The sequence below is a fragment of the Indicator indicator genome, chromosome 6, assembly GCF_027791375.1.
Source record: "Indicator indicator isolate 239-I01 chromosome 6, UM_Iind_1.1, whole genome shotgun sequence".
Classification (NCBI taxonomy): domain Eukaryota; kingdom Metazoa; phylum Chordata; class Aves; order Piciformes; family Indicatoridae; genus Indicator; species Indicator indicator.
The window spans coordinates 28797761-28822459 of NC_072015.1; the positions used below are offsets into that span (position 1 = coordinate 28797761).

A 24699-nucleotide genomic window follows, 5' to 3' on the forward strand; every position below is an offset into this window, starting at 1 on the left:
ACAAGAACAGATCATTTGCCAGCAGTGACAGTACACACTGCTTGTGGTATCTCAACTACCATTGAGCATCATCTGTGGTGCTTATCTTGACTTTATTACTGAGGAAATGGGAAGTGTTGTTCCTCTGTAGCAATGAATTTGCTTGTTTGTCTTCTCACAAAACTTCTCATAAAAAATGCCACAGTCATTGTATTTCAGCCCTCTTAATGTCACCAGGCTGTTATGTTTGCCATGCTTATAAACACCCCAAGTGTGTCATGTTTCTGAACAGGTGGCCATTGTCATCAAGTACTTCTTCCAGTTTGGCTTCTTTCCTTGGAATAAATACGTGGATTACACAAAAGATAAACCTTACCATCCACCCAATATCATTGGTATTGAGAAGAAAGAGGGTTACGTGCACTATGATCTTGTTCAGCTCCTCGCCTTATTCTTCCACAGATCCATTTTAAAGGTAATCTGAGTTCATGTTGTTTCTCATTTTGTATTTTTAGTCACTCATGGGATGTAGGAAAGTCACTCATATGGATATTAGGAAAAAATTCTTCACTGGCAGGGTTGTCAAGTCCTTGTCACCCCCTCACACAGGCTGCCCAGGGAAGTGGTGGAGTCGCCATCCCTGCAGGGGTTTAAAAGCTATGTAGATGTGGTGATGAGGGGCATGATTTAGTGGTGACCTGGCAATGCTGAGTTAACATTTGAACTCAATGATCTTAAAGGTGTTTTCCAACTGAAGTAATTCTGTGATTGATTGTATGATATCCCAGCACAAAGAATTTGTCTTCTGCCTTGTGAAATCACAACGGAGCTTAGCAACACCTGTGAGAAATTCTGTGACAGAGATACAAGGTTGAAATGTTCTCTTCTTTTTCCTCTAGTGCCATGGATTGTGGGATGAAGATGATAAAGGGGACAGCTCCAGTAATAAAGAGGATACTGATGACGAGCTTTCTCTGACAGGAGGCAGGAGAGACTCTTCTGCCTCTTTGAAATCTGTCAATCTTGCAGCATCAGTGGAGTCCATCCATGTCCACTTCCCTGAGCAGCAGACTGCCGTCAGGAGGAAGAGCTCTAGCAGTGTATCACAGCTTTCACACAGGTCCAGTTTCTCTTCACACAGATCTAAGAGAGGTAAATATCATGGCATCTCGGAGATTTGAAGAGCAAATATTCATTTCCCATAGGATCATCCTGCTGAAACTTTGTGTCAGTTGCTGTGGAGATCCCAGAGGCTACTGAATGCTGCTACTCCTCAGTGAGGGAATAGGATATGAACCAAAGTATCTTTGTGCTTGAACACACTCCAATCCTTCTTAAAGTTCAAATGGAGAGCCATACTTTGTGATTCATTATGTTTTTAAAATTACATTATCCAAAAAGCTGGGAAAGGAATGCTCAGTGTGGCCCACATCCAGGATTTCTGGTTCAGCATAATCTCCAGCTAGAGGGAATGCAAAACATATGTATTTTTCATATCTACATTTGATGGTTCTTGAAGAGAGAAGTTTTGATTAGGTTTATTGAAATGGATTACCTATCCTGTCTGACTAGCAGGTAGAAGGAGGTTTTCCTTCCCCTCCACTCTGCCTTAGTGAGGCCACATCTAGGGTATTGGGTCCAGTTCTGGGCACCCCAGTTCAAGAGAGACAAGGAATTACTGAAGAGAGTCCAGTGGAGGCTACGAAGATGCTGAGGGGCATCTCTCTTACAAGGAAGGCAGGCTATTTAGCCTGGAAAGGAAATGACTGAGGATCTTGTCAATGCTTACCAGTATCAAGAGGATAAGGCCAGATTCTTTTAAGTGGTGCCCAGCCACTTAAGGGGCAATGGGCACAAACTGGTTCCATTTGAACATGAGGCAAAACCTCTTTCCTGTGAGGACGACCAAGCCCTGCAACAGGCTGCCCACAAATGTTGTGGTGTCTCTTTCTCTGGTCAGATTCAAAGCCTGCCTGGTTGCAGTCACAGACAACCTGCTCTGGGTGACCCCACTTTAGCTGGAGGGTTGGACTAGATGACCTCCAGACATCCTTTCCAATGCTTAGTATTCCACGTCTTGTAAAAAGCAATTGGCTTACTCTCACCTGAATGTATATTGAGGTGACTGCATCAATCAAATACTTGTCTTTATGACTGGTATTCTCTTTTCATAGTTAGTAATCAACCTTTACTCAATGCTCTCAAGATTTTATCATATTGGGGGGAAAAAAAAGGCAAAAGAATTAATTTCAAATCTTCTCTCAAATGTGGGACTCATACATGGGATGGAAGTTTCAAGGTGCACTGCTTTCCAGTTTTTGTATGTAACTTTGTTTACAATTAGCTTCTCTTTAACTCTTAATTTCTGTATGTAACTTTGTTTTGAATTAGCTTCTCTTTGACTCTAATTGTTTTGGTGTTTTAGGAAGTACCAGTACACGAAACAGCAGTCAGAAAGGAAGCAGTGTGTTAAGCATCAAGCAAAAATCCAGAAAAGAGCTTCTTATGGAAAAGTTTCGAGAACAAATGATCAAAGCCAAGGCCTTTACAATTAAAAAGTGAGCAGTGCGAGGAGTTGGGTTTGGGCAGGGGGGTTCCTAGCAGCAAAGCAGCCAAACAGCAATTTAAAGAGGGCAGGTCACTACATCTGTTAATTTGAGGGTCTGAATGGGTTACATGTACAGCTTATTGTATGCAGATGTTTTCACTCTGAGTCCCACCAGCTGAACATCAGACAAAGCAGCAGCTGTTCAAATAGCATCTGCCTGATAAAAAAGCTCAATGTCCTGTGTGAACTTGGTTGGCTGTGTGTATTTCTACTGAACAAAGGCTAATGGTGGTTTAGGAGCAATCAGAACAAGGGACTGGTGCCTGTGAAGCCCTGTGGAGATTCTCAGAGTAGATCTTAGGTATCTTTATAAACATTAATCCTATCACACCCAGCCATTCTTTTCTTCAGTGCAGGCTGCAGTATTGTTAAATGACATTGTGGTGTGTATGGTTGTAGGACTCTCCAGGTGTATGTGCCCATCAGACAGTTCTTCTACAACCTTATTCATCCAGACTACAGTGCAGTGACTGATGTCTATGTCCTGATGTTCCTCGCAGACACAGTGGACTTCATCATCATTGTGTTTGGATTTTGGGCTTTTGGGGTAGGTCACAGAGGCATCTTTCTGTAAATCCTCAGTTTGATTTACATGCTGTAGATGCTAAATATCACATGAGTGTCTCCTTCCTCCACCACTCTGATGTATTTTCTTTTTCAGAAACACTCTGCTGCAGCAGATATCACCTCTTCATTATCAGAGGACCAGGTCCCAGAGGCATTTTTGGTGATGGTGCTCATTCAGTTTGGGACCATGGTGGTAGACAGAGCACTGTACCTCAAAAAGACTGTCATGGGAAAGGTCATCTTCCAGGTTATCCTTGTTTTTGGAATACATTTCTGGATGTTCTTTATCTTGCCTGGAGTGACAGAAAGGTATAATGCTTATAATCAGATGATATGGGTACAATACCACTTTGCATTTTTATTTGAGATGGTTCTAGCTAAGCTTTGGAATCATAAGCAAGTTTCTTCTTGGTCTCATTTCTAAGCAGAATGTTGGAGGAGTGCCTTTCCACAGCAATAACTGTGGCCAACATAAGTTTGAGGAAGGATTAATTATGTATGTACAGAAGTATTCTCAACTTGGGCCAAAATGCAAGCAGGTAAAAGAGAACTTGTCTGTAACTGAGTGATTAGAGGCCTCAGCTGAGACAATGTTGGCCTCTGATTGGGTTCCCCATTCCCGACTGCTACAAACTGATTTAGAAGAATGAGTAAAAAATGTCTCCCTCAAGGAAACATAATTTAGCACTTCCCTGGAATGTGTGAACTAGGAATTTAAATCTCCTTAGACTGAGGAATGTCTAAAACCTCTGTCTCTTCTGAAGAGCAGAAGTCCTCCTCCCTTCCTGCTGCCACATGGCTCTGGAGCTGATATGGATGTGGTCACCAAAATATTATTATTTTTCATAAGGGCAGCAGGAATTGTGCCCCAGCTTGAACCAAAAATGCATTTTTCAAATGGATCTGCTGCACGTTGAGAATTGATATGAAACTTTTGGCTTCATTTGGTCACTTGAGAGGGAATTGATTTTTTTCTGTTCTTTTGTGACATTTGGTGATCTCGAATCTACATCTGAAGCCTCCTGTATTCCTTCTAAGTCAGGCTGAGTCTTAGAAGCCCCTAAAAATGTTTCAATGAAGATATCTTTGTGGGATGTAATGGAAAATATTGGATCAGGTCTGGCTCATAAATCCTGTCCATCATGAGGCATCTCCTGCAGTCTATTATGCTGTCAAACTGCAATCAGAAGTGGCACATGTCCACCAAGATGGTCGGGAGGGATGGTGCACATGACATGTGAGAAGAGGCTAAGGGAAGAGAATTACTTAAATCTGGAGGAGAGAAACTGAAGAGCTGTCTTCAGCTCTCAAGCAGGCACTGAGAAGAAGCTAAACTCTTTTCAAATAGGACAAGAGGCCACAAGAAGGGAAAAGGGACACTTCAGTTAGATACAATGAAAAATATTTTCACCATGCAGTGGTTGAAAACTAGACCAAGTTTCCTAGACAGTTATGGGATCTCCCTCTTCAGAGATACTCAAACTCAGATGGACAGATCCCTTAACAATCTGATGTAATGAGATATGAGGGGTGCAAAAAGATGATCTTCAGAGGTTGCTCCAATGTAAGTATGGTTCATGACTTTGGAGGTGCCCCCAGGAACACAAATAGCCATTCAAACTGCCTGGATTTAGCCCAGATTATCAGTCCTGTGTAAAGCCAAGAGGAGCAGGGCTCACAGAGGGATGTGCCCTCACGGGGACTGAGGGCACACTGGCCTGCACTGGGCAGCGAGGCACTGCCCCAGAGCCCTCACTCTTTAGGAACCTAGTCCTAATCTCTCCCCTGTGACCCTGAGGTGACAAGAGATGTTGTTTTTTAGATTTTTCCTATGCAACGTCTTTCAAATTCTGTTTTAGCCCTGCCTTGGGGTCAGAAACTGAGGAATTTTAACAGGCTCTCAGGAAAGGGAAACTGCCAGGAACACAAAACATTTCAAGCTAATTTGGTCATGTAGAGATACAAAGCTCATCCTTTTCCTTTATCTGTCTTTTCCATTACAGGAAATTTAGCCAAAACACAGTTGCCCAGCTCTGGTATTTTGTGAAATGTGTTTATTTTGGCTTATCAGCCTATCAGATACGCTGCGGATATCCAACTCGTGTTCTTGGCAACTTCCTCACAAAAAGCTATAACTATGTCAACCTGTTCTTATTTCAAGGGTAAGTCCAGACCTACTGCCCTCCTCCTGTCTTATGTGAAGTAAAGTTCTTGTTCTCATGAGGTGCTGGGGGGTTAGTCATGACTTGTCTTCACAGGCTGCTGGCAGTAAACTTTGCAAGAGCATACTCTGTATATGCTGTATGTCCTCTGTAGTCCACACACAAAATCAATTTCAGGAATGCAGATTTCAGAAGAATCAGAATCTAGAAGCCCCTATGGAAGAGACTTTTTTAGCACTTCTAGGAAACCAACTCTGGGGACAGAGGTGTAGGGGCTACACAGAGTGTTAGAAAACAGGTGATAGGCTGAGACAGTTGGGGTTGTTCAGCCTGCAGAAGAGAAAGCCTCAAGGAGACTTTATAGCAGCCTTTTAGTACTTAAAGGGGCATATAAGAAATATAGGGACAGACTCTTTAGCAGGTCCTGTCATGACAGGACAGGGGATAATGGTTTTAAACTAAAAGAGGGGAGACATAGACTAGAGAGAAGGAAATTTTTTTTTTTAATCCTGAGGGTGGTGCAACACTGGCCCAGGTTGCCCAGAGAGATGGTAGAAGCCCCACCCCTGGTAACATTCCAGGTCAGGTTGTCTGGGGCTCTGAGCAACCTGATTTAGTTGAAGATATCCCTGCTCACTGGAAGGGGGTTGAACTAGATGGCCCTTAAAGGTCCCTCCCAACCCAAAACATTCTGTGATTCTATGATTCCATGATTTGCTCTGCAGTCCTAAAAAAGCAGTAAGGCATCGAATCCCCAAATGATACTTAGAGCAGGTCTGCAGGCTCTACCTCAGCAGGTGAGAATAATAAAATGAAAGGCAATACAAAAGAGAAATAAGAGCTAAATGTTTCCTTGGTGTGTCTTCTGAGAAGTGCTGCACCTTTGAAGCTCTTTAGGAGTTAGGAATGTTAGTGCAAGTAAGAGGCACAGCATCACCTCAATGTGAGAAGTGGTTTATGCTGTTACCATAATGTTGTGGCTAAGCCAGTTGAAAACATACATATTTCACAGAAATTGGCATTAATTTCAGCCTTTCCACAATATTTTCAGTAGGGAGCTGTTGCATTCCAGTAGGAAAAGCTACAGACAAAAGCTTTCTTCATGTGAAACAGTCTTTGTGACCTGGCCAAGTAGAAAAGTGTAGGACTAGTAAAAGGAATGATGCACTTTGAACAGCTGCTACATGCATGTTGGTTTCCCGTTAGCCCACCTTCTTCTGCTGCTTAATTCTGAGTCATAACTCCCCATTCCATATGCAACTGAGGACTGCAAAGAAGCTCTGCATCACTTGGTGTATGGAGATAAAGCACACATTCCCAGCACCCTGTGTTCCTCAACTCCACTCCCAGGTCAGAAGAATATGGAAACACAAAGAAGTCTCTCTTGTGCTATTCCATCAATATCTCAATCACCATTACTGGGCTTAATGGTGCAACAGCTTGTTTATAGCCTGACAGGGAGATCTAGAGAAACATGAGCTGTGTCAAAAGGCACCGCTCCCAAAACTAGCTGTGCAATCTCAGGAAGTGATTGTGTTTCTCTTTCCAAAATCTCCCATTAAACTGTCTTTTGGCTTAATTCTCTCTCTTATCATATAGACACTTACTGTGCTCATTTAATGTGATCACCCCGTTTGTGACCAGTTATCTGCTGTGGTCTCCCTTTAGGTTCCGCCTGGTTCCATTTTTGACAGAGCTGAGAGCAGTAATGGACTGGGTTTGGACTGATACCACTCTCAGTCTTTCCAGCTGGATCTGTGTTGAAGATATCTATGCTCATATATTCATTCTGAAGTGCTGGCGAGAGTCAGAAAAAGTAAGGAAGCCCCACATGAGCGATCCAAGCCTCCTCTTCTCCGTGCAGAAACAGAGAGAAACAATCTGGAGTCCCTAACTAAGTGGGAAATCCACCATAAAGACAGTTTGTTAGAAGATACTCCTGGTGTTTATGTTCAGAGATAGTCAGACTGCTGGGTACTTTGTTAGTTGGCAGTCACTGCAAGTGACAGAAGGGCTTCTCTCTTGTGCCTGATTTTCCCACCATTACCGTGATCTGCACAGCTAGCTTAACTGCAGGCCTGAGTTTCAAGCCCGGGGTTGAAAGTCCTGGTATTCAAACCAGGCACCTTTGTCCATGACAGGCAAATGAGTCACCTGCAGTAGCAGGGAAACTAGCAGAAGTGAAAGTTCAGAAGGAAGAGCTTGTGCCTCCGTACTCTTAAGTCCCAGACACCTGGTTCATGTCACCAGAGAGTGAGCTCAACTGGCTGCTTTATCTCAGGAGCATCCCTGCACATCCAGAACTGAACTACTGGCCAGATAAACCCACCATTTGTCTGACTGAAATGTCAGTCTCTCTAAATCATTTAAGCTTCAGTTGAAATTAAACTTGCAAATTTCTGGATCCCTTATAACCACCCCTCCAAAGATTGCAACCATATGCTTGCTTGTTTTGCCAACTGTGAGAAAGAAATTAAGCATTCCTTTAAGAGTGACCCAACCAGTCAGAAATTGGACATCTGCAATGAAACAGCTGCATTTTTGAAGTGTTACTGACGTGTTTCTGCTTTTATTATAATCCTGTCTCTTAATGGCAACTACTTTCCAAGTATGTCACTTAGATTAATTCAGAGCTGAAGTGCACACAAATCTTGTGTGTAGGCTTTTTCTTTTTCCCTATATGGCTTCCATGTCTGCCATGAGTGGAGGCTTCAGGAGTCAGAGAAATAATAATCCAGTTCTGTTTTCACTGTCCACCTCACTGCAGGTTTTTTTATGCTACCACAGGATCACTCTGCATCATGTGTAGCATACATCTGAGGTGGGAAGTCTTCCACGTCTAAGCTGGCAAGTGTGTGCCAATGCCATGTGGAAAAATAACAACCCATGGCTTTATGAGTGCTGTTCAAGGTACTTTGATTCTCTGTCTCTCTCTCTCACACATTGAGCAGAGTGCCCAAGCACTTGGACTGCTGGAGGCTTTCTGAGCTATTCTGTAACATCATTAAAAGTGCCTGAACTAATCTCAGACAAACAAAATAATGCATCCCTGGTGACCTTGATAGTATATTTTAATGAAAACAGGGTTCTGTAGTGCAAGACAAATGACTTGATACACTGCTTTTTAAAAGTAACTGATTTGTTTCAAATATAGCATTGTATTACAAATTTAATGTTCTCCTAGAGCTTTATGGATTTGTGTTGTAAAGCAAGAACAATTTCCTGAAAGCCAGATTCCTGGCGTGTGCTTGAGGTGCAGTGCAATACAATGCATCCTTATTTTGCCCATGCAGTGTGTGAAGCAGAGGAGCCTAAAGCACTGTGTGGAGTTGAACCCTGTAGGAGAATACACAAAAATAAGTTACAGTGATGTCATTTACAGGATGGTGAATGCGTTTTACAGGATGGTGAAGCTATCATGAGGTCAATCATGAGGTCAATAATACAGGATGTGAATTATGGACAAGGCAGAGCAGTCTTCTGCATCTGCTTTGTCCTAATGAGGCCACATCTGGAGTACTGGGTCCAGTTCTGGGCTCCTCAGTTCAAGAGAAACAAAGAACTACTGGAGGTAGTTCAGAAGAGGGCTATGGAGATGATGAAGGGACTGTAGCATCTCTCTGATGAAGAAAGGCTGAAAGACCTGAGGCTGTTTAGCCTGGAGAAGAACAGACCAAGAGTGGATCTTATCAATGCTTATCAATATCTAAAAGCAAAAGGATTGGGCCAGACTCTATTCAGTGGAGTCCAATGATAAGAAAGGGGCAAAGGGCACAAAGTGAGACACAGAAGGTTTCAACTAAATATTAGGAAAAACTTCTTTCCTGTGAGGGTGCTGGAGCAGGCTGCCCAGAGAGTCTCCTTCACTGGACTTTAAATTCCCACCTGGACATTGTGATCCTGGGCAACCTGCTATGGCTGACCCTTCTTTAGCAAGGGGGTTGGATTAGATCTCTAAAGGTCCCTTCCAACCCTTACCATTCTGTGATTTTGCTGTGTGTTTTGTGATCTGCTTTGAAAAGAGAAGAATGAAAGCAAAGTCACTTTTGGTCTCAGAAGCTAAGAAAGGGAAGGATGTTACATCAGCAGCATCAAGACTTTAGGAACAGAAAACAAGCTTTAAACATTATTCAGATGCAGGTGGTGTGAGATTCACCAGAAACAGATTGGATTAAGCTTCTGAGCAACTCAGAAATACTCTGTGAGGTGTGAAATGAGTGTGGAGGCAGTGCAATGTCTGACAATCCTACTGGTTGTCCATGTGAGTTGTTGGCAAACTGTTTTATTATTTTTTTCTCCCTCTGAAACACAGTTTGCAGCATTTCAGTCTGTATGAGAGGAATTCTGCCTCAGGGAGCTTTGAGATAAAACTTTTTGGAAGGGCAAATACAAGAAAAGGGGTCACTCCCAAATATCCTTTTATTTTATTTTATTAACAAATTATTGTGCTGCTGTTGCTGTTTATTCCTGTGAGTTCATACTTGCACTCATTTGGATAAAAACTTCCATTTGCTCTATCCAATTTCCCCCTCTTTATGGTTGTGAAGTTTTAGAATCACAGAGGTTTACAATATTTTTCTCACCAGACAGACACTTGACATGGGCTCATTTGGCACTTTTCTCTGTTGGCACCAGAAATTCAGTGTCTGTCCAGGTTTAGTTAAAAAACAAAGTAACTCACAATGGCTGGGCTGGCTGTGGGTAGAAAATTGCCACAGGAGATGGGAAGTCTTAAGGTTGTTATTATTTTTATTTGAACTTAAGGAAAAATCTGTGAAAAACTTACTTACTTTGAGGATGACAGAGGACTGGAACAGGCTGGCCAGAGAGTTTGTGGAGTCTCTTTCTCTGGAGACTTTCAAAACCCACATGGACATTGCAACCCTGGGCAATCTGCTCTGGGTGATCCTGCTTTAGCAGGGTGGGGTGGACTAGATGACCTCCAGAGGTCTCTTCCAACATCTACCATCCTGTGAGTCTATGATTATGTGTTCAGCCAGCACATCATATCAAGCATTCTTCAGACAGAAGAGACATTACCATGTTGCTGTTTGCTTTTGCAGAGATATCCCCAACCAAGAGGCCAGAAGAAAAAGAAAGTTGTGAAGTATGGAATGGGTGGCATGATTATCGTCTTGCTGATTTGTATTGTCTGGTTCCCACTGCTCTTCATGTCTTTAATCAAATCTGTTGCAGGCATCACCAACAAGCCTCTAGATGTATCAATCACAATAACTCTAGGAGGTTATCAGGTAAAGAAAAGGAAGACAGACAAAAAGCAAACTGGTTTTGCATGGTATTTCCTTGTGCTGTTTCTTATTTCCTTCATTGAATTGAACTCTCCTGCCTTATGCAGGCAAGCTCCCACAAATGATCCCTTTGGGGTTTAAATTAATGAACATTAATGAACATGAGCCAGCGGTGTGCCCAGGTAGCCAAGAAGGCCAACAGCATCCTGGCCTGTGTCAGGAATAGTGTTGCTGGCTGGAGTATGGAATTGGTTTTTCCCCTGTAATCAGAACTGGTGAAGGTGCACCTCAAAACCCGAGTTCAGTTTTGGGCCCCTCACTACAAGAAAGACATTGAGGTGCTGGACCAGGTCCAGAAAAGGGCAATGAAGCTGGTGAAGGGTCTAGAGCACAAGTCTTGTTATGAGCAGTTGAAGGAACTGGGGTTGTTTAGCTTGGAGAAGAAGAGGCTGAGGGGAGACCTTACTGCTCTCTACAACTACCTGAAAGGAGGTTGGAGTGAGGTGGGGGTCAGTCTCTTCTCCCTAGTATCAGGTGATGAGGGGAAATGGCCTGAAAATCTGCCAGGGGAGGTTTAGAAAATTTCTTTACTGAGAGAGTGGAACAAGCAACCCAGGGCAGTGGTGGAGTCTCCATCCCTCAATTTAAAAAGCATATAGACATGGTAGTTCAGGACGTGGTTTAGTGGGCATGGTGGTGCTGGGTTGACAGTTGGACTTGATGATCTTAGAGGTCTTTTCCAACCTTAATGATCCTATGGTTTTAGTTTATCACTGATATAAAACATTCTCTTAATTTGCAAGTTAAAACCAGAACCTACTGGCAGCAAAATCCAAATGAATTATCCTACGTCAAGTGCAGTCAGATAACTGTCTGCAAGTGAAGCTGCCCACACAGGAAAGAGAAAAGTGGGGACAGCTTGCTTCTGAGTGGAGTGAGACCATAACCTCCTCCTTTGAACCGAGTGCCATGATTGTCTTGGATGGTGATGTGCAGGATGCTGTGTACGTGTCATAAAGGTGACAAATGTGTGTTCTTTTGTTTCCCAGCCTATTTTTACAATGAGTGCTCAGCAGAGTCAGCTCAAGGATTTGAATCAGACTGGTTTCAATGCCTTTCTGGGAAGCTATAGGGGTAACACTGTAAGTGACATCTGGAATACCTCATTACTTAAAAATGTGTGTATGTTTCCATGAAGGCCTACTGTGAGTTTGGGTTTTGTAGTTGTAAGTGACCAGCAGGAGGAAGATGTTTCCATAAAAGAAGGTCTGCATGAGTTAAAGGCTTGAGAAATCATTTGTCAGGATGGGGCTAGGTTATGGTGAGACAAGTGTCCAAGTTTTGAGCCACGAGCTGCCCAGGGCAAAAAGACAGAAAAGAGATTTCACTCCTTCCCACAGAGTATGATAAAAAATGCTCCACAATGATTGAATGTTTAAATGGAAATTCTCTTTGCAAATATATATACAAAGGGTATTCAGCATTGGCACTTTTAGCCCTGTGCTCCTTCCTATAGAACACACAGCTTCCCCCTCTCGTTGAGGAGATGCGATGCTGTCCAGAGAAAGTGTGCATGGCCTTAGAAAGGTTTTGACATTCAGATGTAAAAATGCAAATGTTTAAACACAGCCTCACTATTTCATGGTGCAACATGCACAAAGATCACAAGTTTCTACAGGAAAAGGACTAGTAGAAGCTGTTGTATTACGCCAGTAACTGAGTTTTGATCTTACATAACTTTTTGTAAAAGTTCTTGCTTCTAGCCCATTCATTTTTTGATATGAGATCTTATCCAAAAAGCCACATATTATATATAGCAGTAATATTGTAATCTTGCTCCACTTTGGAAGTTACCAGTTTCAAGCTGCCTTTTCCTATGTAGGCATCTTTTGTGCAGAAAGATGTTTAACAAAAGACAGAGCAAAATTTTAGGTTCGAACAGACTCTACAGACTTTACCTGATGAACTCACAGTCTCACTTTGGACTCTGTGGCCATCATCCCAACAAAAGCTGGGACATTTTGGGTTTGCCTTCCTAGCTCAGCTCTACTTTGTTTATTGAGACATCCAAGGTAAATTTGAATGGTTGCTCTGACCAATCTGATCTATGTGAAGATGTCCCTGTTTACTGCAGGAGGGGTTGGACTAGATGACCATTAAGGATCCCTTCCAACCCAAAACATTCTATGATTCCCCTTCCCATCTTAAAGCCCCAGGTGGTACCTGAGGAAAACAGTCAGTGCAAAACAAACCACTGCACTTATAATTAACTAACATTTACAGTTCTGCCTGTGTGTAAAATTGTGCCTTGTGAATATCACTACACTTAAATTTTCTTCTCTTCTGCACCTACAGGCTGCTTTGCAGTTTCTAGAGGGCTATGGAAAAGAAGACATAACTCTAGCAGATCTTGAGGGAAACTCAAACTCTTTATGGACCATCAGCCCTCCCAGCAGAGAGAAAATGATACAGGGACTGCTGGATTTTTCAGCTGAGTTCACAGTGGTTCTTTCCTGGAGCATTCAAAGGTAACTAACGTGGCTGTTAGGAGCTTGAATGGGTCATTTGCCAAGTCTTTCCTCAGCAGAACAGTTCCACACTGCATTTTTGGTTAGCTTTACAGAAGATTCTGTTGTACTGCACAGCAAAAAAAGCCCTGAAAGTGGGAAGTGGAAAGGCAGAGAGAAGTGACCTTTGTTACCCAGGAAAACATTTGTTGCCTGCAGGTCTCAAAAAATAAAAAGTGAAGCCCCTTCCAAGAACAGTATTTAAAAAGGCAGGGTGGAGTTTTCAATGGGACTTGAGGGGAAGGAGGGAAAAGTAGGAAAATTTTAGCCAGTTACTGATGGACATGTTCAAATAAACTGCCTCAAACAACAAACTTGTGATCATTTGTGGGAAATTAATATTTAAACCTAGTTAAAGCAGAAAAACTCCGAGGGGGATACGAACACAAGTGTCCTCTTGTTAGGGGAGTCTGGAACTGACAGAAATTATTTTTAGTGCACACATACTTAGAGACTTTGTTATGCAAATAGCACAATGGCACAGATCCATTTTGCGGGGACCTTTGCCTCTTTATTTGTGGTTCCTTTGGCCTCAGTGGACTGGCCTCAGTTATTTAAAGTAATGACTTCGCAGTGAAGTTTTTGCAAGAGACAGCCTAGGATATAAAGTAGTTGCACACAGTCACCCAGGTGGTTTGTTGGCTGCTCTGTACAGCTGGAATCCCTACAGATTTGCTGGATTAAATTGGAATTAGGTCGTCTGTCCAAGGAAATCAAAGACCTTTGGAACCCCTGTATCTACCTGTTTTGTTGGAAGGAGATGCTGGATTGTTATAACAATCTTCAGCATAAGACTGCCCAAAAGTCAGCTGAATCACTGTGGGATCTCTGAATATGCTGGGTCAGTCCTTCCACAGTCAAAAATAGGTTTTTGATCAATCTGTAGCCTTAATTCAACTTTAGTTGACCTCTCTTATTTTCCTGGAAGCAAACAGTACCTGCTAGTGAATTACATCACTCCACCATCCCTGAACCTTATATTAATTTTTAATACTGCTACTCAGCTTGTCCTTGTGCTTGTGTAGCTACAAACATTCATACCCCAGGTGAAAGAGATCTTTTTCACCCTCAAATTTGATGCTGTGGATTACATTGTGACCATGAATGACTGAAAGTGGTGTAAAGGGAAACTGCTGTCTTTCATCTAGACCAGGGTACCAGAAGCAGCTGTAAGATGAGCCTTTTGTGTCACTCAGGGCCATACAGGCTTTCTGCCTTTGCACATCATCTCTAAGAGTGTTCCTCTGCAGCCCCAGCAGCTCAGGAGCTGCTACATCCAGTTGCTGGACATGGCACAAGGCCCCATTTGAAACTGATCCTGCTCTAGCTGTGTCCTGTAGCTCGTGTGAAGACTGAGGGCAGCCATGGAAGTCCTCCCAGCCTGATAGGACCATGGTTCTGCTGAGATGAGGTGGGGTTTTGGAAAGCTGTATCTTACTGCAGCACCAACAGTTGGACTCAATGATCTTAGAGGCCTTTTCCAACCAAAATGATTCTATAATTCTATGATCCTGCATTCCACCCAGGGATGGGAGTGGGTTTTTCCTTTGGAGGGCTTAACAGGAGCCCAGAAAGCCACCTGTATCCTGGACTACATCCAAAGCAGTGTGGGCAGCAGGTCGAGGGAGTGGGTTCTGTCCTTCTGCTCTGCAGAGAGTCCTTCCACCTAGAGCACTCTGATCAGCTCTGGGGCTCCCAACATAAGAAGGCTGTGGACCTTTTGGGAAAAGGCTACAAAGATGATCAGAAGGCTGGAGGACCTCTGCTGTGAGGACAGGCTGAAAGTTAGGGTTGTCCAGCCTGGAGAAGAGAAAGCTCCAGGGAGACCTTCCAATACCTAAAGGGAGGCTACAAGAAAGGTGGAGAGGGATTTTTTTACAAGGCCATGTAGAGATAGGACAAGGAGGAATGGCTTTAAATTGAAAGAGGGTACGTTTATGTTAGACGTAAGGAAGAAGTTCTTCACTGTGAAGGTGGTGAGGCACAGAAACAGGTTGCCCAGGGAAGTTCTATGTGCTTCATCTCCAGAAGTGTTCAAGGCCAGGCTGGATGGGGCCTTGAGCAACCTAATCTAGTGGAAGGTGTCCCTGCCCATGGCACAGGGGCTGGAACTAGACAAGCTTTAAGATCCCTTCCAGACTAAATCCATTCTGTGGTGATTCTGTGGTGATGATGATCTTTAGCTTCCCTCGCACAAAACGCATGGTAATGCAGATGGTCCTGTTACCTGAAGTCAGAGCTCTCTCTTTCCCATTCTGCTTTGTCTGATACCTTGAGCAAAATTGTATTAATCTGTCATCACTGTTGGATAATACATACAGAGACGTGGTCAGAAAAATATACCTTTAAGGCTGCCACATATCCTCCATGGGAAAACACATCTTCTGAGGAGCGGGTGGCATGATGCTTCTCAAGGTAGCCAGTGTCAGTGCAGTTAGAGTAGCTAGACAGCTAGCTCTAGCATTCAGCAAACGGGTGTTTGGGCCATGCTCTTCTCCTTGTAGGCTGACAGTTTGTCTTCCTTTTTACTTGCAACAGAAATCTCACCCTTGGTGCCAAAGCAGAAATAGCATCAGATAAGCTTACCTTTCCCCTACCAGAAAACACCAGAAGAGATATTGCTACAATGATGTCTGGACAGGAGCAGATGGAAAAGGTGTAAGTTATTTTCTTTACCTATTCATATGCAACCTTCCCTTTTTAAACCTAATTTCCTAAGGAGGTCAGGATTGTGCAATCTGATCATTTATCTGCCTGTCTGTCCCCCTCTAATAACTTTGGAGGCTTCACAGAGGCCAACAGCATTGAAATCACATAATAGTGAGTAAAAGCTTATGAATTTAGATTGAGAAGACCACAAACACTGAGACACCACCACCAAGCATGGGGAAGCTCTTAGTTACTTTGATTTATTAGATAAGTTCATTACAGTATAGTCACAGCTAAGGTCTCCTTTGAGTTACTTCAGTTCAGTTTGATCTGAGGGTGTTGTACTGATGATTTTTTTGGTTCTGAGTAACCATTCTGACTGTTTTTCTCATTGTTTTTCTTGAATAGTATTAGAGTGGTGAGGAAGCATTAAATCAGAGTGGTCAGAAGGTAACATCTGCAGTCGTTTCTGACATCAGATCATTTCCTGGAATGGAAATTCATAGGGTGGAAAGATCATGCTCTTCATATGGATATCAGACATCATTCTATGGATAGAGCCTTATAGCATTAACAGCAGCAGTACTTCCTTCCAGATTTGAAAGGAGTTTGGCTCTTCCTCTTCCACCTCCTCACTGGGGATTTCTTTCCAGCAGCAGTCTCTAAATATTGCTAAGCTAACACATCAGCCCTGGAGGCTACTTGATCTATTTGTGGGCAGTGGGACCTCTGAGAGGTTCCTATCTGTCAGTACATGGACATGAGATTTGTCTTTTCCCTGTGCAGCCCTTTTTTTTGCAGCCCCACACATTGTACATCCAAACAGATCGTTGTCATACATCTGATAGTTGCATTTATCAAGTACTTTACACCTCACTTTTCTGCTGCCTGAGGATACAGGACTATTTCCTAAGCTGACACAGTGCCAAGGAGGGGAGATTTGGCTCTTTTGTAGGAATCCACTGTAATTCTCTCTTTGCAGAAGGCAAGCAGTAACACAGAAGATGTACCTGCATTTAGCTGTGTTGCTACAATATTGTTGATTTCAGCTCTTCTTACTTTGTCATAAAGGCAAAAGTGGTTGTGGCAGCTAGTAGCTGTTTGAGTATGTTTGTAGCTGTTTGACCATGAGCCAGCAATGTGCTCTTGTGGGCAAGAAGGCCAACAAGGCCAATGCCACTCTGGGGTGTATTAGAAGGGCTGTGGTTAGTAGGTTGAGAGAGGTTCTCCTCCCTCTCCACTCTGCCCTGGTGAGGCTGCATCTGGAATATTGTGTCCACTTCTGGGCCCCTCAGTTCAAGAAGGACCTCAGGGAACTGCTTGACAGAGTCCATCACAGAGCCACAAGGATGCTGAAGGGAGTGGAGCATCTTCCTTATGGGGAGAGACTGAGGGAGCTGGGGGTCTTTAGCTTGGAGAGGAGGAGACTGAGGGGTGACCTCATTCATGTTTGTAAATATGGGAAGGGTGAGTGCCAAGAGGATGGAGCCAGGCTCTGCTCAGTGATGCCCAATGACAGGACAAGGGGCAATGGGTGCAAGTTAAGGCACAGGAAGTTCCATGGAAACATGAGGAAAAAATTTTTCACTGTGAAGGTGACAGAACACTGGCACAGGCTGCCCAGGGGGTTGTGGAGTCGTCTTCTCTAGAGATATTCAAAACCTGCCTGCATGCATCCCAGTGTGATCTGGTATAGGTGATGCTGCTCTGGCAGGGGGAGTTGGACTAGGTGATCTTTCTAGGTTCCTTCCAATCCCCAACATTCTGTGATTCTATCACATCAGCAGGGAGCTTTCTGCCACCACCTCTGCTGGGAGGACCTAGCTGCTGAGCTCTTAGTGATCTTTTGAGTCTGCTGGAGTGATCAGCAGGGATTTTAAACTGGCCACCTCTATTCTTCCTTGGCCTGGTGACAAGATCACAAAATAACAAAGTTGCAGTCACAAAGTGTGCCAACACTTCTCTGAGAGCTCCTCTTTCCCAAGATTTTTCAGTCTTTAAAGCTGTTTTCGATTTCTTTTCCAATTCATGGGTCTCTCTTCCTTATTCCCTTTCTCTTCTCCTTTGGGGAGCAAGAGGGGTTGGTGGAGAGTGTCCGTCATTCATTTAGTGGCCAGACAAGCCCTAACCCTTGACAAAGGTGTCTCTGCTTTTAATGAAATGCCTCTCTCTCCAGATGTTGATAATTTTTTCCCCTTAAGGTGATTTAATTTTGAGTCCAATAGATGATCTTTTACAAATACCTTTCTTTTGGAGTTTGAAATCCTCCTACAAGCTGGGAAAATATTTCCCAATGAAAGATTCTGGCAAAAATTCTTACTCTTTTCAGGTGTTACTATCAAAACATCTTGCAATTCTGAAGTAATAACTGTTCTCACCACTCATTTTTCTAGCTACATATTTTTCTAGCTTGTTTACTGCTGGTGATGTGTTGCCTTTCTTTGTGCTGCTTATATAGCAGCTGACTATAAAGGCAGCTTTGTTAAGAATATAAAGTCCACATTCCTTGCAAACACACAGGCCCCAGGTGTGTGGGATTCATGGTGTGTGAATGGTGACATTATGGATGGAGCTCCCTGCTGAAATACTGACAGAGCAGAGCTCATAAATCCAGCTGCCTTTCAGATGTGACACCTGGACACCATAAAATCATAGCTTAAGCCAAGAATGGCTGAGAACTGTGTATGGCCCTGTTAGGTATTTCTAAGTTATTGTAGAGGTATAAAAATATGAAATATTTGCTTTCTCATTTTTTCCAGAACATTAGAGAAAGTGTACCCATACTACATCAAGGCTCCTAGTGATTCTCTGGCAAAACCTATAAAGCAGCTACTGACAGGTATGTGTCCTGACCACAGAAAGCTTGAAAGAAGTGCAACACAGCACCCACACTTGCACATTTGCTGAGCTGCTATGGGCACCACACCCTGAAATGCACTTAAGATGGTTTCTAGCTGGTGTCTGCAAGCTTGGGGAGAGATGAGGTAATACTACATAAGGAAGAAAATGCATCTGGAAGTGTTTGAGCTTCATATTTAAGAGCAAGGACTCCAAGGATGAAGTCCAGCTCCTTCCCTCCAAGTCTGCTTTTCCTTGTTTTCTGAGGAAGTGATAGCTTTCACTTCTCTGCATCTTCCTGCTGCCTTACCACAAACCCTCAGTACTGCTGCACATCTGCAAATGTAGCTTCTCAACCTAAACATTAACACTAAATTATTTTAAGTTTTTCTTTTATTCCTTCCTTATTGGCTACAAAGACTCTAGTTTAGAAAGGCCGGTGGAGAAGAGAAGACTGAGAAGGGATCTTGTCAATGCTGATCAATATCTAAAGAGCAAAGGGCAAGAGGATGGGGTCAGACTCTTTTCAGTGGTGCCCACTGGTAAGAGAAGGGACAATGAACACAAACTGGAACCCATGAGGCACCATCTGAACATGAGGAAAAAACTTCTTTGCTGTGAGAGTACCAGAGCACTGAATCACGCTGCCCAGAGAGGTTGTGGAGTACCCTCTGGAGAGATTCCAAACTCACCTTGGCATTGCGATCCTGGGCAACCTGCTGTGCATGACCCTGCTTTAGCTGAGGTCCCTTCCAACCCCTGCCATCCTATGATTCTGTAAAATCATTTCATTTCAGAGTGCTGTTACCCAATCAGAATACATGCAGGTAGAGATGTGCACATACATGCCTGTGAAAATCCTGTTGGGTTCAAAGAGTAGGAGCCTCATACAACCTGACCTAGAACATTTCCAGGGATGGGGCCTCTACCACCTCTTTGGGCAATGTGGTTCAGTGTTTCACCACTCTTAGTGTAACAAATTTCTTCTTTGTATCAATTCTATTCTTAGTCTAAATTATTTACAGTTTCCATTTGACATATAGAAGCTGACCACTTTCTCTCAAGGTTAAATGTGTTTTTTTTATGGACGTGAGGGTGGTGAGATACTGGAACAGATTGCCGAGGGAGGTGGTAAAAGCCCATCCTTGGAGGTTTTTAAAGCCAGGCTGCATGTGGCTGTGAGCAACCTGATCTAGTGTGAGATGTCCTTGCCCATGGCAGTGTGTTTGGAACTAGATGATCCTTGAGGTCCCTTCCAAACCCTTACAATTCTATGATTCTGTGATCCTATGATATGTGCTGACTGTCATTGAACTACCTGAAAATACTGAAATGATTTGACAGCTGTGCAGGGGGAAATGTAGGTGATATGAAGCATTTAATTTATTTAATGCACATTCAAATAATATTTGCAGAAGGAAACCCACAGAAGTCTAGATAATATGCTTTGGAAGATAAATAATGTGAAATGGAGGTTAGGGTTAGGGTTGCCATTTTACCATGCTTATGTTTGAAGTTTGACTCAAAACAGTTGATTTTTGCAATTCTTGGTGTATGTATGTATATATATATATATATATATATATATATATATATATATATATTTCTTCTTTTTTTTTTTTCCTCCAACAGACTGCAGATGGGAAAACATTACTGTTTCACTGGTCAAAAATGTGTCTGAAGAGGGAGTTCGTGAGTGGTGGGTTTTGAATCAGCTTGGGAAAAGATACAAAACATCAGAAGAGAGTCTTGAGCTCTTCGTATTCAGTGATAAAGTCAGTCCACCAAGCCTTGGATTCTTGGCTGGTTATGGGTAAGAAGGAATCTTTACCTCAAACTAAAATAATGTAGATAAGCTAGAAGTAGAGGTGACTCTGTTTACTGATTTGGGGTGGGAGTGGTGGTGTTCTTTCTCTCGTGCTGTTGTAGTGTTTGAACATCACGTTTTGAAAAGGAGTGTTGTGAGATTTTCAAATTCACCTGGGGGTCCTAGTGGATGGAAGGTTGACCATGAGCCAGCAATGTGCTCTTGTGGGCAAAAAGGCCAATGGCATCCTGGGGTGTATTAGAAGGGCTGTGGTTAGTAGGTTGAGAGAGGTTCTCCTCCCTCTCCACCCTGCCCTGGTGAGGCTGCATCTGGAATATTGTGTCCACTTCTGGGCCCCTCAGTTCAAAAAGAACCTCAAGGAAGCCACAAGGATGCTGAAGGGAGTGGAATATCTTCCTTATGGGGAGAGACTGAGGGAGCTGGGGGTCTTTAGCTTGGAGAGGAGGAGACTGAGGGGTGACCTCATTCATGTTTGTAAATACGGGAAGGGTGAGTGCCAAGAGGATGGAGCCAGGCTCTGCTCAGTGATGCCCAATGACAGGACAAGGGGCAATGGGTGCAAGTTAAGGCACAGGAAGTTCCATGGAAACATGAGGAAAATTTTTTTTCACTGTGAAGGTGACAGAACACTGCCACAGGCTGCCCAGGGGGTTGTGGAGCCGTCTTCTCTGGAGATATTCAAAACCTGCCTGCATGCATCCCAGTGTGATCTGGTATAGGTGATGCTGCTCTGGCAGGGGGAGTTGGACTAGGTGATCTTTCTAGGTTCCTTCCAATCCCCAACATTCTGTGATTCTATCACATCAGCAGGGAGCTTTCTGCCACCACCTCTGCTGGGAGGACCTAGCTGCTGAGCTCTTAGTGATCTTTTGAGTCTGCTGGAGTGATCAGCAGGGATTTTAAACTGGCCACCTCTATTCTTCCTTGGCCTGGTGACAAGATCACAAAATAACAAAGTTGCAGTCACAAAGTGTGCCAACACTTCTCTGAGAGCTCCTCTTTCCCAAGATCTGTAGAAGGTTTCAGGTCTGTAAGGTACGGTAATGCCCTTGTACCTACTCTGCAGTGGGAAAAAGGGCAGAAGCATCCTTCACACCAGTCACCAGTTACACAAACTTCAATAAAATATATTAGATATGAAACCTGACAGATCATTTAACTTCATCAGCTGTTGGCTTCCAAGCTGTAGCAGACAGGCTCTGAGACAATCAGTGAACTGGGGTTAAAGCATGGAAGTCAGCAGCCTGAGCTGTTTGTGTTCCCAGGTTTCTGTGGTGTTTGAAGGGACCCTATTTTCCTTAACCTTGCAGCCCAACAGAAACAAGATCCTAATTAGAAATTAATGTTCACTCAGCTGACAGTCTACACTGAGCCATGTAGATGAGCTTGCTCACACTTGGCTGACCCTTTTTCAAGGCATGGTTTGAACTCTTTCCTTTCTCTTTTTCAGCATCATGGGACTGTATGCCTCTGTCGTCCTGGTGATAGGGAAGTTTGTCCGTGAGTTTTTCAGTGGGATCTCTCACTCCATCATGTTTGAGGAGCTACCCAATGTTGACCGAATCCTGAAGTTGTGTACTGACATTTTCTTAGTACGAGAGACTGGAGAACTGGAACTAGAAGAAGACCTTTATGCCAAACTAATATTCCTGTATCGCTCACCAGAGACTATGATCAAGTGGACTAGGGAAAAAACTAATTGATCTCTGTGAACGGAGTTGATTTCATCTGAATTTTAAAGGAAAAGCAAAAAAATAAAAAAGGCAAAAAAAAAAAAGCACAATATTCTCTTAAGAGCTAAGCCTTTTATAGTTAGGTAGCAAAATTATTTTTCACTGAAGGAGTCCTGGAAGCTATGGCCTTAGGAATCCGTGCTGCCTTTCAAGTTAAGGATCAACAGGGACAAAGGTTGGATGATTTGTTGTTTTTAACGTGCCACTCCTCTACAACCTGGGGTCTACTTTGTAATTCAGTCAATGCGAAGTTTGCATCTTTGTCTGGCTGAGTTTTCCAGGCCATCATGACAAAGAGGAAAAAAAGGAGTAAACCCACAGATGACTCCAGCGTACCTTCTGCTACCCTTCCTGGAGCCATACAGATTGGATTGTGCAATATGCAATTGTGCATCACTGACTTACAAGCTACAGCAATGGGACACTGACTAGACTTCAGGACACCCGAGACCCAGGGCCTCAGTGGGAACTGAAGACATTCTGGCCATACCCAGTTGTAGGAAATAAAAAAAAAGCAGAGGTTTTGATGTACAAAGGGACACTGTGGACGAGCCTCTGTCAGCAAAAAGAAACCAAGTTAACAGTCTCTTTAAATGCCTTATTTTATTTGTACAGTCACAGAAGACATTTCCACCAAATAGCAATGACTTTTCTCAGGAAAAACAAAACAAAACAAGCAACTGAAACTTGACACTTGGTCAAGGTTAGCTAATGGCTAGAACAGCCATGGTGAATTGGTGGGGTGTTCTGCTGGGCCATCCTCTTCCAACTTACTGCTTTCCATTTAGATGAGAAAAGAAAGTGAATTCAATGACCTAAGGAGCTACTTCATTTCTTTGAACCCTTTAAAAGACTGAATAGTGTCTGCTTCTCCCTGCTCCCCACAACGTGCTTTCTCCCGTTTCTATGAGTTAAGGCAACTCTTGTTTGGTTTTGGGTTTTTTTTTTTGCGGGGTGCTTTTTTTGGGTTTTGGGTTTTTTTTTTTTCTGTTGTTGGTTTTGGTTTGGGTTTTGTTTCGGTTTTGCTGTTAGCTGATATTCTTGTTCCAATGTTTCAGGTATATGAAAATGTTTACATCTTCCAAGTCACATTTTTACATCCGAGACGGGTTTTTTTTTTTTGAGGTTCCCCAATGTAGAGCTTGAGAAAAACTGGCCCTTTTTCTTTTGTTTTCTCCCTGAAATTACTCATATTAGTGACACAAACGGCTCATTAGAGAACATTGTAGCATGAAAATTTACAATTGCAATGTAGGCTTCATTCCATGTTAAAAAAAATATTGAGAAAAAGAAAAAAAAAAAAGAACCATGGAGTGGGTAGGGTATGTGGGTATGTTAAAAGGGGGTGTACTGTGTAGTTTTGATTCAGTAACGACTTAAAATAAAGCACATGTGGCAAAGTCATTTTAGAAGTACTTTTTCCTCTGCCTTTTTACATGAAATGGGAAAAGAATGACCTTCTTCTAACGTTCTGTGACAAATAAATCTCTTTCTTGTAGTTAGCTGCTATTTATTATATGGATGATTAGTTAATCACCGGAGAGAAACCGACACGACGTGATCCGCTGGCTTTGTTTTGCTACAGAGATTCATTAAGAACCGGCACGACTGAGTGAAGCTGCAACCTACTCTTGCTGAGTGCTTCCATGACAAATGTTGTCACATCCATTCTATACTGTGAAAAGTAACGTTCTGAGCACCACCCAGTGCACAAAATAAAAATTGCTTCCTCGTATTGTAACAATAAAACCATTTGTTGACTGGAACTCACTGGAAGACAACCTGATTTCCTCCAAAGTGTAATGGAAAGGTGCCCCAGTGGAGAGGTTTTGCTCCTTCAGACCTGTGAATGAAAATCCAAATATACAGGGCACCCCTGACACAGGATCCAGCAGGGATGCCAAAATGTTTAGGAAGAAGTTCTTTACCATGAGGGTGGTGAAATACTGGAACAGGTTGCCCAGGGAGGTGGTTGAGGCTCCTTCCCTGGAGATATTCAAGGTGAGGCTTGACAAGCCCTGTGCAACCTGATCTAATTGGGGATGTCCCTGGTGACTGCAGGGAGGTCAGACCAGATGATTTTTGGAGGTTTTTCTGGCCTGGACCACTCTATGATTCTATGACTCTTATGTTGAGGATGCCCCTGCTTACTGCAAGTGGGGTAGGACTACATGACCTTCAGAGGTCCCTTCCAGCCTGGACCATTCTATGATTCTGTGTCCTTTGTGGTTAGATGTGTTCAGTCATTCTAAGGTGAGCAATAATGGAGGCAGAAGTGTGAAGGGTGTAATGTTGTTTCTAAAGGTACCAGCCAGCAGAACTGTGCTGGCCACAGTTGGTCCTGTCTCCCTGCTTCGTTCCTTCTCTTTACCAGGCACTTCCTTTCTGGTAAGAAAAATCTATTGTCTGCAGAATGAGCTATAGAGTTATTTGGGCTTTGCAGAAATGTGCCTCTCTTTCTTTCATGGATTGATCAAACTTTGAAAATAAAAAGATTGGTTTTTTTGTTTTTTTGTTTT

General features: G+C 43.0%; 1 protein-coding gene across 1 annotated transcript in view; it reads left to right on the forward strand.

Annotated features, from left to right (window-relative positions):
- The window catches only part of PIEZO2 (piezo type mechanosensitive ion channel component 2), a 137662-nt gene extending 115512 nt beyond the window's left edge, over positions 1 to 22150 (forward strand). The window contains exons 33-46 of the mRNA XM_054381538.1: positions 272 to 454; positions 879 to 1131; positions 2405 to 2537; positions 2987 to 3134; positions 3249 to 3463; positions 5158 to 5316; positions 6985 to 7132; positions 10380 to 10568; positions 11615 to 11707; positions 12921 to 13093; positions 15671 to 15790; positions 18541 to 18620; positions 20252 to 20432; positions 21898 to 22150. Of these exons, the coding sequence (XP_054237513.1) occupies positions 272 to 454; positions 879 to 1131; positions 2405 to 2537; positions 2987 to 3134; positions 3249 to 3463; positions 5158 to 5316; positions 6985 to 7132; positions 10380 to 10568; positions 11615 to 11707; positions 12921 to 13093; positions 15671 to 15790; positions 18541 to 18620; positions 20252 to 20432; positions 21898 to 22150 (2328 nt within the window). The remainder of the gene's footprint in view (positions 1 to 271; positions 455 to 878; positions 1132 to 2404; positions 2538 to 2986; positions 3135 to 3248; positions 3464 to 5157; positions 5317 to 6984; positions 7133 to 10379; positions 10569 to 11614; positions 11708 to 12920; positions 13094 to 15670; positions 15791 to 18540; positions 18621 to 20251; positions 20433 to 21897) is intronic.
- The last annotated feature ends 2549 nt before the right edge of the window (positions 22151 to 24699 follow it).